This window comes from Megascapheus bottae, chromosome 18, assembly GCF_031878675.1.
Source record: "Megascapheus bottae isolate mThoBot1 chromosome 18, mThoBot2.hap1, whole genome shotgun sequence".
NCBI lineage: Eukaryota > Metazoa > Chordata > Mammalia > Rodentia > Geomyidae > Megascapheus > Megascapheus bottae.
In genome coordinates, this window is record NC_143526.1 from 28630347 (window position 1) to 28644257 (window position 13911).

The 13911-nt window shown below is 41.1% G+C and overlaps 1 protein-coding gene across 1 annotated transcript; it reads right to left on the minus strand.

Moving 5' to 3' along the window:
* Window positions 1-10024: 10024 nt before the first annotated feature.
* On the minus strand, window positions 10025-13696 carry LOC150050332 (beta-defensin 125-like). The gene is made up of 2 exons (XM_090352816.1): window positions 13639-13696; window positions 10025-10436 (listed from the first exon to the last, which is right to left on the minus strand). The coding sequence occupies exons 1-2, from the start codon at window positions 13694-13696 to the stop codon at window positions 10096-10098; spliced, it is 399 nt and encodes a 132-aa protein (XP_090208942.1). The 3' UTR covers window positions 10025-10095.
* Window positions 13697-13911: the final 215 nt, after the last annotated feature.

Below are 13911 nucleotides of genomic sequence, written 5' to 3' on the forward strand. Positions count from 1 at the left end.
AGTACAATACTGGCTTCTTAGAATGAGGTTTCTCTTTCTATTTTATGGACATTTTGAGTATTAGTGTTAGTTCTTTTTTTCTTTTGCTAAGGCCTGGTAGAATTTGGCAATGAATCCATTGGGTCCTGGGCTTTCTTTTTGAGAGACTATTGCAGCTTTAACTCAGTCCTTGCTATAAAGCTATATATCTATTTGTGAAGTTTATATAGTCTCGGTTCAATTTTGGTAGGTCAAATTGCTTCTAGGAATCTATTTCTTTTAGATTTCACAGTTTATTGAATGTTGGTTTTCAAAATATTCCCTCATAATTCTGGATATTTTATTGCCACTTGTGATATTTCCTCTTTCACCTCTAATTTTATTAATTTGTGTTATTTTCTGCCTTTTAATTAGATTAAGATTTTTATCAATCCTATTTATTTGTTCAAAGAACCCACTTTTTTTCATTGACTCTTTAACGAATTTCTGAACTAATTTTTTTTTTTATTATTGTGGGGTTTGAACTCAGGGCCTGGGCACTCTCCCTGAGATTTTTAGCTCAAGACTTGTACTCTATCACTTTACACAACAGTGCCATTTCCAGTTTCCTGGGGGTTAATTGGAGATAAGTCTCATGAACTTTCCTGCCTGGGTTGGCTTTGAACTGTGATCTCAGCTTCCTGAGTATCTAGGATTACAAGCATGAGCTATCAGTGCCAGCTTTTTCTTTGTGTCTGCTATATTTGGATTTGGCTTGTTTCCGTTTTTGTTTTTGTTTTTCTAGAGGTATATCATTAGGCTATTTTTTTGAGTTGAGACATCTCTGTTTTTTGTTTAATGGAGACACAAGAAATTACTTTATGTTTTAGTTATCGTGTGTGGTAGGGTTTTTGTTGTTGTTGGTTTTGGTTGTAAAGCTTGAACTCAAGGCCATAAATTTGTTCCTGGGCTCTTTATGCTCAAGGCTAGCTAGCATTCTACCACTTTGAGCCACAGCACTTCTGGTTTTCTGGTGACCAGTTGGAGATAAGAGTTTCATGGCCTTTTCTGCCCAGGCTGGCTTTGAACCACGATCCTCAGATCTCAGCCCTCTGAGTAGCTAGGATTACAGGTGTGAGCCACCAGTGCCTGGATATGGGTAGTTTTTTAAATTTATCTTACATTTATAAATGAGTAGTTTCTTGTGTAATCTGTAATTGTTTTCTTTTAGTGCTTTGAATTCATTATTACATACTCTCTTTACCTTATCTTAAAGTTTCTTTGGAAAGAAGTCTGTTGTTGTATTGATGGGTTTTCCACCACTGGTAACCTCCTTTGAAACTTTCAAAATTATTTCCTTGTACTCTGTATTTAATGTTTTTACTATAATATTACGTAGAGAGATTATATTCTGATTTTGTCTTTTTGGAGTTTTGAAGGCTTCCAGTACCTGAATAGACATGTCTCTCTTAAGATTTGGGAAGTTTTCTGTTACCTTATTGAATATATTTCCCATGTCTTTAGTTTACACCTTCTCTTTCAGTGCCCATGATTAATTCATAAGTTCGGTCTTTTAGTGGAGTGGAAGAGTTAACAGTATCGCTCATTTCATTCCTATTTGTTCCTTCCTGTTTCTTGGTCTTCGTATGATTTTTTTATGACATCTACTTTGTCACCAAGTCCTATTCTGTCTTCCATTTTAGTTTCTTAGAGAAACTTTCAACTGATTGTGTGTGTGTGTGTGTGTGTGTGTGTGTGTGTTGATATTGGGGCTCAGGGCCTCACACACAACCTTTTCTTCTTAGTTGGTGGTCTACCACTTGAGTAGAGATCTCTTGGGTAGAGATCCAAACGCTAAGCTCTAGCTAGCCAGCTTGCTCACTTCTGCCTCCTTCCATGCCTTAGAGACCCGGATGCCAACAGGCTTTACCCACCTACTGCTCTAGGCCCATGTCGGTATGTGGAGAGGTCCTTTAATCAGCCTGCCTAGCTGAAAGTTTTATGTGGGCTAAAGGTATTTGCCTCTTTATTCTGGGCTGCCTAGGAGTGGGGTCCTCAGAAATAAACCCAGTTTATCTTGCTAGGATATGGACTCCCTTCTGGGAGTCCATAGACATGAGTGGTGGTGTACAGATGCTGGTCCATCTTCTGCTTCTGTCCAGTGGCCCGGGCAAGTCTTGCCAGCCTTGCTTTGTCCTCTGCGTACTTGTTTTGTGTACAGGGTAGCCTTCATGGGTAGATCTGCCAGAAGGAAAAATAAATTTACTTTCTTCAGCAGTTTACAGTTCTCTCATTTTTTTCTTTTTTTCTTTTCTTTCTTTTTCATTTTTCTTTTCTTTTCTTTTCTTTTTCCTGCATTGGGCCTTGAACTCAAAGCCTGGGCGCTGTTCCTGAGCTTTTATCACATACATCTAGTGCTCTACCACTTTGAGTCACAGGACCACTTCTGGTTTCCTGGTGGTTAATTGGAGATAAGAGTGACACTGACTTTTCTGCCTCGGCTGGCTTTGAACCGTTATCCTTAGATCTTAGTCTTCTGAGCAGCTGGGATCTCAGGCGTGAGCTACCAGTGCTTGGCTTGATTTTTTTTAATTGAGAATTTGTATCTATGTTTATCAAGAAATAAGATGTATAACTTTTTTTTTTTTGGTTGGGGTGATGTACAGAAAGGTTACAGTGACATTCATTTGGTAGTGGGTACATTACTTCTTGAACATTGTTACTCCATTGTCTATAATTTTTTGTAGCATTTTGCCTGTTTATTTTTGGTTTTGCTTTTTTTTTTCTGGTCTTGCCTTGAACTGTGGGCCTGGGAACTGTCCCTAAGCCCCTTTTGCTCAAGTATAGCACTCTACCACTTGACCTACAGAACCAATTCCAGTTTTCTGGTGGTTAATTGCAGAAAAGAGTCTCACAGACTTTCCTGTCCAAGGTGGCTTTAAATTGCAATTCTCAGATTTCAGCCTCGTGAATATAGGATTATAGATGTGAGACTTATTTTACCTGGTTTTGATATTAGGGTAGTATTGACTTTTTAGAATTCAGTTTGTTAATAGTCTTTCTATTTATATTTTTGGTAATAGTTTGTGAGGCATTTAATGTTGATTCTTCTTTAAAGGTTTGGTATAATTCAGTAATGAGGGTCTGAGAGTTTGGTCTAGTGGTAGAGTGCTTGTCTAGCATGCATAAAGACCCGGGTTGATTCCTCCATACCACATACATAGAAAAGCCAGAAGTGGTGCTGTGACTCAAGTTGTAGACACTAGCCTTGAGGAAAGCCCAAGAACAGTGCTCAGGTCCTGAGTTCAGTCCCCAGGACTGGCCAAAAAAAAAAAAAGATAATAATTCAGTAGTGAATTCATCGGATCTGGGATTTTTTTTTTTTTTAGATATGCCCTATGATGGATTTGACCTCATTGTAGATCTATGTAAGCTGTTTGTATTCCTCTTGGTTCAGTATTGGTGTCTCTCTCTCTCTCTCTCTCACACACACACACACACACACACACACACACACACACACACACACACACACACATGCGTGTGCATGAATTTATTCATTTTTTTCTTGAAAATTTGTTGTCCATTATTAACTTTCACTCAACTGAGCACCACACTGTGGTCACCCCAAGCTTCTTTTTTTTTTCTGCCAGTCCCAGGGCTTGAACTCAGGGCCTGAACGTTGTCCTTGGACTTTCTCAAGGCTACAGTTCTACCACTTGAGCCACAGCACTATTTCCAGGTTTTTTCTATGTATGTGGTACCAAGGAATCGAACCAGGATCTTTGTGCATGCTAGGCAAGCACTCTACCACTAGGCCACGCTCGGGGCCCACCCTGAAGCTTCTTGATTGTGCTTAATGACTTTGGACAAATGGCAATCAGACAAATTCCATGACAGCTTGAGGCTCACTATCTCTGCTGGCCAGAAAGTTAGGTATGGAATGAGTATAGCCAGTGCCTGGCTACTCCTACAAGAGATGGCCCCTAGCTAGTCGCGAGGATTTTCCTCCGGGAGGGGATAAAGGCTTCTCTTTGTCAGTGAGGATTTTCTCAGGTGAGGTGTGAATAGGACTCACCCTGCTTCTCTCTGCTGGCAGCTGTGGGTCTCTAGGGAGAGGACTGTAGCTACCTCAGGACAAAGCTCCCGTGGGCTTTCTTTGGCTTGATTATCATTTCCACCTGTTTTGTAGGGGTAACTATATGCAGTAAGTGTTGGTCTCTTTTATTTCCAGCTACAGTTATAGATAGGAGGTTTCTTTTGGGACAGTCTAATAATAAAATTAAAGCTTTGTCAGTAAAGAAAAATGCAGCAGGGCTGGGAGTTTGGCCTAGTGGTTAAAGTGCTTGCCTAGCATGCATGAAGACCCGGGTTCGATTCCTCGGTACCACATACATAGAAAAAAGTCGGAAGTGGTGCTGAGGCTCAAGTGGTAGAGCTCTAGCCTTGAGAAAGTCCAAGGACAGTGCTCAGGCCCTGAGCTCAAGCCCAGGACTGGCAAAAAAAAAATGCAGCAGTTAGAACAAGCTGGTTTTGTGCACAAGTGTGTATGCATACAAGTGTGGATGGATAACGAGGACTGCATTCATATTTTTATTCTTTTAATGGATATTTATTGCATGTCTTCCTTCTGCCATCCTGATCAAGCAGATACAGTAGGAGAAAAACAGAAGTAATCTATGGCCTCAAGAATCATGTTCAGGCCGGGAGTGCTTGCCTAGCATGCGCGAAGACCCGGGTTCAATTCCTCGGTACTACATACATAGAAAAAAGCTGGAAGTGGTGCTGAGGCTCAAGTGGTAGAGCTCTAGCCTTGAGAAAGTCCAAGGACAGTGCTCAGGCACTGAGCTCAAGCCTAGGACTAGCAAAAAAAAAAAAAAGAATCATGTTCAGGATAAACTGTGGTATATAATTTGTGATTTTGTTCATTTCCAAAACTGGAGCGATAACTTACAGGATGAACAAAGCTACTTTCTCCTTACTCAGTTATTTATAGTAAATTTCCAGTTTAAAAATGTCTTACTGGGGGCCGGGAGTTTGGCCTAGTGGTTAAAGTGCTTGCCTAGCATGCATGAAGACCCAGGTTCGATTCCTCAGTACCACATACATAGAAAAAAAAAAAGCCAGAAGTGGTGCTGAGGCACAAGTGGTAGAGCTCTAGCCTTGAGAAAGCCCAAGGACAGTGCTCAGACCCTGAGCTCAAGCCCAGGACTGGCAAAAAAAAAAATGTCTTACTGGTCGGGGAGTTTGGCCTAGTGGTGAGACTGCTTGCTTAGTATGCATGAAGACCCGGGTTCAATTCCTCGGTACCACATACATAGAAAAAGCTGGAAGTGGTGCTGTGGCTCAAATGGTAGAGCTCTAGCCTTGAGAAAAGCATAAGGACAGTGCTCAGACCCTGAGTTCAAGCCCAGGGACTGGCAAAAGCGAACAAATAAAATGTCTTACTATTGCTGGCTATGGTGGCATGTATCTGTAATCCTATATCTCAGGAAATTAAGGCAGGAGGATAACAAAATTGAAGCCAGATTGGGCTATGTAGTAAGTTCTAGGGCAGATTGAATTACACAGAAAGAGTCTGTCTCAAAAAGAAAGAAAAGAAGAGTCTTATTGCTTCCCCTCAAATCCTCTGTAAAAAAAACTGGAAAGAGTAAGAGCATGGAAGTTGGAGAAGAAAGTAAAAAAAAAAAAAAAGCAGGGTGCTGTTGGCTTACACATGTGATCCTAGTTATTCAGAAGACTTGAGATCTCAGGATCACAGTTCAAAGCCAGTCCAAGCATGAAGTCTGTAAGATTTTTTTTTTTTGGCTGTGGGGTTTAAACTCTGAGCGTGGACACTGTCCTGAGCTCTTCAGATCAAGGCTAGCCCTCTACCACTGGAGGAAGAGGGAGAGAAAGATTACATTTTGTGAATTTAAGAATTAAGACTAAATTCTGACTATAAACCCCACAATATAACAGTTCAAAAGTACAATAGGATATAATGTGAAACCTGAAAACATTTTTTTAAAGTGTTCTTTATAGCCGGGTTCTGTTGCTCACTCACGCCTGTAATCCTAGTTACTCAGGAGGCTGAAATCTGAGAGTTGTGGTTCAAAGCCAGCTCAGGCACTAAAGAACATGAGACTCTTATCTCCGATTAATCACTAGAAAATCAGAAGTGGAGCTGTGGCTCCAGGGGTAGGGTGGTAGCCTTGAGCTGAAGAGCTCAGAGACAGCGCCCAGGCCCAGAGTTCAAGCTACATACACCTCATGGTGTCCATGACAGCCACACCAGGCCACACAGCTCTGTTCTGTTGACTTATATGTGCACTTGTACCCAATGTCATGGAGGCTAGCAGTGCCTCAGCATTGTCACCGTGCTCCATGTAGGAAAGAGGCGGATAGACAATAATAGATGAGTGCCTACCCCTGAGCCCTTGTCTCTCCACACTTCCTTTGAAGGTGCTCTCCCAGATACCCCAACAAAAGTATGCTGCTTAAATGATTGTACCACCTTCTACATGCCAGTGTTTGAGAGGTTTGGAGAAGTCCTGTAGCTGTGTATGTTGCTGCTCCTCAAACTACCATTATGGCTTAATGCAATACGTTAAGGAGCAAGTAGATAAGAAATTCTAGAAACAAGCTATGCCTCAGTAGATCTCAAGTAGTACACTGAATTCTCCCACAGTTGGCACACGCTGTAGGGGCCAAACCAGTTCTCTTCTTAGAACACTGAGATCCGATTTGCTGAGCCTGCGAGCATATTCCAATGTCTGTGAAGCCCACAGGGGTCTAGAAGATGAACTTTATGTCCACACCGCCATCCATGAGAGGAGAAAGCGAAAGATGGGAGATAGGAAAGCTTTGTTGATGGGTGACACTTCTATATCATTTATTTATTTATTTATTCATTTTTATTTTGCCAGTCCCTGGGCTTGAACTCAGGCCTGAGCACTGTCCTTGGATTTTCTTAAGCTCTACCACTTGAGCCACAGCACCATTTCCAGCTTTTTTCTATGTGTGTGGTACAGAGGAATCCAGGTCTTTTTTTTTTTACTTGTTTTTCTTTTTCTTTCTTCCTTTTTGGACTGCCCTGAGTCTTGAACTCTGGGCCTGGGCTCTGTCCCTGAGCTTCTTTTGCTCAAGGCTAGTGCTCTAACACTTGAGCGGCAGTGTTGCTTCTGGCTTTTTCTGAGTAGTTTATTGGAGTAAAAGCCTCACAGACTTTTCTGCCTGGGCTAGCTTCAAACCACAGTCCTCAGAGCTCAGTTTCCTGAGCAACTAGGTTTATAGGTCTGTGCAACCAATGCCTGTCTCTTTTGACAATTTAATTATCATAAGTCTCAATGCAAATATTGGCCATTTATTGTTTTTGGAGACTTGATATTTCCTCTCATTGCTTAAACATGCTTGTATGTTTTTATGACCACATAGCTCCCATAATAGTGAAACTCCAGTTGTCTGAACTTACCTGGCCTAAAGCAAAAGAATTTACTAGGGGCAAAAGGAGGTAGCTATGTTAGAATGCTTGCCAAGTAGGCACCATGCTGTGAATTTGATCTCTAGTATCACAAGCAAAAAAAAAAAAAAAAAAAAAGAAAACCACTAGGTCAGCAAGGTTGTAAATATATTAAATATCTTGGTTTTTATCCTACAATATAGTGTAAATATATCAGAACATCAGGTTATACCCCATGAATGAATACAATTACAAGTTGCCAGTAAGATTAATAAATTTGAAAAAGTATCATCCACTAGAGGGCACTATGTCCCAGGGACCTTCATTTTCTTTTCTTTTTGCTTTTTCTATGTATGTGGTATTGAGGACTTGAACCGGGGTCTTTGTGTGTGCTAGGTAAGCACCCTACCATTAGGGCAAACTCCTGGCCCCCATTCATTTTCTTTCAGTGAGACTATTGATCTCTTCCGAACCAGGAAGAGCTATATTTCTGTGACAAAGGTCATTCATGGCTGAGTGAGACTTGTCATGAAAGAAATCTATGGTTTGTTTTTCTTAATGTATTTTTGTTCTACAAGGGAGATTCCTCATGGTACTTCCACATGAGGATATAACAAATCCAGAGCAACCTCTCTCCGCAGCATTCCCCCTCCCTCCCCAGAATAATGTCAAGGGGTGTTCTTGTTCTATTTTCACATATGTATTTGAAGTACATAAATCATGTTCACCTGCATTTCCCTTCCCCAAGTCCTGCCCCTCCCCCTGCCCCGTTTCTCTGGTCCCTGCCCCTCCACAAGGCCATACAGTCGTGTCCCCCCCCTCTTCTAACAGCCTTGACAATTTCAGCCCCAGTTGAGAAATCATTTTTTATTTGTATCCTTCCTGGAGAGGAGGAGTTTACCTATAGATGACTTGTGGACAAGGAAATAAATCAGAAAAAAAATGAGCGGGGAAGTGGCGCTGTGGCTCAAGAGGTAAAGCGCTAGCCTGGAGCTGAAGAGCTCAGGGACAGCACCCAGGCCCAGAGGTCAAGCCCCATGAGTGGTCAGGGAACCGTGTAAAAGGTAGCTACAATCAGGTGGAAGTGGTTGTAATGGCCTTGGTACTTGGGTATAGTGTCTAAAATTATAATATTATTCTAGCCATGGGAAAAGAGAAATAAGCAGATAAGGAAAAGTACAGTAGAGGATAAGACTTTCACTATGGGAAAAAAGAGCTTTAATTCATTAAAAAAATGTTTGTATTGTATGTAGAAAAGTTCTCATCATTACATTTCAGTAGGTGCAGTAATGTTCCTAGATCCTGTTAACCCCTACATTACATGTCCTTTCTCTTCCTCTCCCATCTACCTCCCTTAGTAGTCTTTTACTCTTGTGATTCTTTTTTTGGTTGTTGTTGTCCTTTTTTTAATCCCGTTTTTACATATGAGAAAAATGATGTGATACTTGCCTGCATAATACATGATGATGTTCAGCTCCATCCAGTTTCCATCTCCTTAATGCAGAATATAACCTCTACTGTGTGTGTACATAATCACATTTTCTTTATCACAATTAGCATGGATGTACATGTACAGCAAGCTGATCTTTCTTTTGGGAATATAGTCAGATGTCTATACTACTCTACATACTGGTGGATCATATGGGAAATACCATTTAAAATTTTTTTTGAGGAATCCTATATTGATTTCCATAATGGTTGCACCAATTTCCCCTCCCAATGATAGTGAACAAGCATTTCTTTCTCTCTACAACCTCAGTTTCATATGTGGCACACTGCAAGGATTATAATTTACAGTAGCCTATTATGTGTTGTTCGGTAGCTAGAAGAGAGAACCTCAAAGACTGATTGGCTGAGTCCACTGTATTTCATGTGCCAAGGTTACATGTGTAGTAAGTATTCATTGTCACTGTAAGTGGGCTCAAAGACACCTTAGTGTATGTTTGTGACAAGCACATCCAGAGACAGATTTTGAGGACAGGTGAGTGGATTCATCCCCTGACGGGTTTGTAATCTGATGGCATTTTGGGGAGGAAGAAATAGATTGGAGGAAGTAAAGACATATCCTTGGGGTCTATATCTTGTCTTGTCCTCTTTCTGTTTCCTTTTTTTCCTCTGCTTCTAGGATGCCATGATTTGAGCTGCTCTATAGCACTGTCTCTTCCCTACCATGACGGACTAACATGACAAAAGCCATGAGTGAAAATGAATATTTTCTCCCTTAAGCTGATTCTCTCAGCTATTTGTAACAGTGACAACAAATGTAACAAATACAACGTGTTTTTCCCCTCCCTGTAATTTCAAAAAAATGTACAGAAAGATAGGAAATGTTAATTTCTCTAATTTGGTCATTATATATTGTATACATGTGTCAAATTTTATACTGTAGTTCATAAATATGTACAATTAAAATAATTTTTAGAAAACATAGACACACACTTGAGACCAAAATTAGACATGCATTTTAATAATTCAGAAGAAAATAGGTGAAGAACTTAAGCCCAATAAAGAGAACTCTCGGTAGCTACACATTCTTGACTTAAGGCAACTCCCTAAGCTTGTCTCTTAGCTGCAGCACTTAAGTCCATCTCCACAGCCATCTCATCTCTGGTGGAATTTTCCCAGTGAAATTGTCTTGGTTGAAGAGCTCCTAAGACACTCAAGTCTTCCTAGCTGTACTATACCCAAAAGAGGGATTAAACAGCTCTAAAAGAAGTTACCTGAGAAGTCTGTGTTATGATCTGTGGAGTATGTTGCCTGCTAGCCACGGGGCCATTTCCCTGAGACTTAGTTGGTTCAATCGTGAATGAATCAGGCACATTCGGTGAAACCGGAAAAGGGGTCCAGTTATTAAGATCAATGGTGATATCCTCTATTTTAATCAAGGGGGGTCTTGGAGTTAGTTCCTCTGAAAACTGCAGGGGAATACAGCATGACATCTTGTTCTTACAAAGACGGATGTATCTCTCATTATCTAAGCATCGTCTTCTGCAGCGTCCTGAGTCATTTTTCCAGCACTTTTGTTCCCCCCAGCCAGCTGCAGGGAAGGAAAAAGTAGGTCAAATGTTAAACTCTAGCATCCACATAAATCATCCAGAAATATACAGTGAGAATTGGTAGCTCACATCCATAATCCTATCTATTCAGAAGGCTGAGATATGAGAATCAAGGTCCAGAGCCAGCCTAGGCAGGGTAATCTGTGAGATTCATGTCTCCATTTAAACACCAAAAAGCCAAAAGTGAAGCTCTGGCCCAGTGGTAGAGCACCACCCTTGAGCGTGTAAGCTAAGAGACAGTGCTCTGGGCCTTCAGTTCAAAAAGTCCCAATACTGTAACAAAAAGTAAATGAGGGAGCCGGGAGTTTGGCCTGGTGGTTGAGTGCTTACCTAGTATGCATGAAGACCTAGGTTCTATTCCTTGATACCACATACAAAGCAAAAGCCAGAAGTGGTACTGTGGCTCAAGTGGTAGAGCTCTAGCCTTCAGAAAACCCAAGGACAGTGCTCAAGCCCTGAGTTCAAGTCCCAGGACTGGTAAAAAAAAAAAAAAGTAAATGAGCCAGGCACCAGTGGCACACACCTGTAATCCTAACTGTTCAGGAGGCTGAAATTTGAGAATCGCAGTTGAAGACAGCCTGGGCAGAAAAGCCCATAGACTCTTATCTCCAATGAGCTACTCAGAAAAAGCTGCACGTGTCACTGTGGCTCAAGTGGTAGAGCTCTAGCCTTGAGCACAAAGCTCATGGACAGTGCCCAGGCCCTGAGGTTAAGCCCTAGGATGTGGCGTGTGTACTCACATTCCTTTGAGCACTATTCCCAATAGGTGAGCCGTGGAGACAGCCTCAGATGCTCTACAACTGATGAATGGATCCAGAAAATGTGTTCTATACACCAACTGGACAAAAACTAAGTTATATCATTTGCAGGGAAACTGATGGAACAGATCACTAAGTGAAGGACGCCATGCTTGGAAGGACAGAAGCCCCATTTCCCCCTCAGATATGAGTGCTAGACTGAAAAGATAAACGTTTATATAAACACATACAAGGCCATATATATATATTTATTTATCAGAATCTTCAAGAAGATTAGGAAGAGTACAGGAAAGCCAGATGCTAGTGGTGCACACCTGTAACCCTAGCTACTCAAGAGACTTGAGATCTGAGGCTACCAGCCCGGGCAAGGCATTCAGGCCCTGAGTTCAAGCGCCGGGAGAATATTTTAGATTCAAAGCATCAACTGCGTGGATGATATTTAAGAGGACTATGAAGAAATCAAGGTGAGTTGCTGGTTTTCTGGATTGGGGTGCTTATGATTAGAGATTTGTGCTATTCCCTGAGGAGTAAAAACTGAGGAATGTGACTGGGGCAAAGAAAAGGATGGGCTAAGGATTTGCTCTGGAGAAGAAAAATACATGGGAGTCCAAGCACATCAAGAAGGCTGCAGAAAATACCTGTAGAATGTCAGAGAAAGACATGTCAGCTTGGGATTCGTTGTTTAAGGTGACAGAACTAAAGCCACAGAATAATATTTGGAAAAATGAAAGGAAGAAAGAGGGAGAGAGAGAGGGAGAGAGAGAGAGAGAGAGAGAGAGAGAGAGAGAGAGAGAGAGAGAGAGAGAGAGAGAGAGAGAGAGAGAGAGAGAGCCAATCCAAGTGGGAGCAGGGGAGGTGGTGAGGTTAGTTAAATTCAGACGTTGATGTTCAGGTAGCTGAAATAGACATTTCTGTAGCTATGGGTGACATAGAAATGGAAATGCACAGTGAATTCCAAGAGCCTAACTTAAACAATAAAATAACCACAACTGGGAACAATTTACAACTTGATTTTTTTTAAGGTAACAGAGTTATTTTTTACCGCCAAAAAAAAAAGCTCTCCAGTCTGTAGCTATTGTATTATTTGGGCAGGTGATCTTTATTACTCATGTCTCAAAATTCACATACTAGAAACAATAAAGAACAATGATATATATTCAAGCAATATAGACAAAACATTAGCAGGTGTGGAATCAGCTAGAATCAACTTAAATATATTAATTGGTAGCAATTCACCAATGAGCAGTTTGGCATAATAAAAAGTTGCTCTGGGAAGTGGTGATGTGGCTCAAGTGTAGCCTTGAGCTGAAGAGCTCGGGGACAGCACCCAGACCCAGAGTTCAAGCCCCAAGACCAGCAAAAAAAAAAGTTGTTCTGTAAACTGTCAGATACTCTATCACCTAAAAACATACAAAATAAAGCTCAAAGGATTAGGCCATTAAATTTTAAAAACAAAACCTGTAAGGGAATAAGAGACTGAATTAAGAGTCGAAACCAATCCTCCAAAATAAAACAAAAATAAGTGTAAAGGATGTATAGAGAAATTCATATATATGATAAATTGTATTTGAAGTTTGACTTGTTCATTACCCAAAGATAGAAGTGAAAATTAAATACTTCAATAAAATCTTTAATTCACAGTATTTGCAAATATTTAAAAATAATACATTAAGCAGACAGGAGAAATCATTTTCCAACAATTTTATGATGAGCAATTTATATATATGAAAGTTTATACTACCTCTCCTTGTTCTTAAAACAGAAATTGACTTATTTATGCAAAAAAAACTTGAGTAATTTACATAGCATTATTTTTTATTAATATGTATTCAGTCGTGGAAAGTACAATTTCCATTAGCTTATGTCAGTTACACAGGGAGGAGAAGTTCTTTGTTCTATCTCCATATGTGTTAGCACTCTATCCAATCACTTTCCCTCTCTCTAGCCCACTCATCCCCTCCTCTCTTCCCCAGTTTGACTCCTCCACACAACAGCTCTGCAGGAAATACCACATAGACTTGCTAACTCCCTGGAAGGATGTGAAAATGAAGGTGTCCCTCTGAAGGTACTTGGAGGACAAATTAAAATTGAAGATGGTGGAAAAGGTTTTTTGATGCCTTAGAACACAAGAATGAAATAGTTACAGCAGAGGTGGTGAGAGGTCACGCTGACACTGGTAGCAGCTGTATGTAAAGAGAGAGCTGAAGGCATCCAGGGCTTTAAGGAGAAGTGTGCCTTTTCAAGAAAAAATGTCTCAGAGAACTGAATGTCTCAAACAAAATAATCCCAGAAAGTAAAGGCCACAGGGCGGCCAAGCTCACAGGAAATACCCAAATATGACTCTTTTCCCCTCAAGACACTGAGTGGGGGCGGGGGAAGGGCAGGACCTAACTTTAATATCCACGCCTTACAGGATTCCATTTACCTTTGGCCACCTGAGTTAGGAGCCCACAGATAATGAAGACCAGCTTGAGGGCAGTCATGGCTCCCCGGAGAGAGGCAATTATTTGTCCCGGAGGAACGCAGAACATCTTATATGGCTAGGCCACCATGCAGTCACCTGCACTGGCTTCTTCTGGGTGATGGGCCAGAACCAAACCAGGGGGTGGGGGGGTGGGGGGTCATGCTACACGGATCACCAGAGCATTGCTTTGTATCTGTGGACGTGCATAGCCTGACACCTTCCATCTCTAGAAAC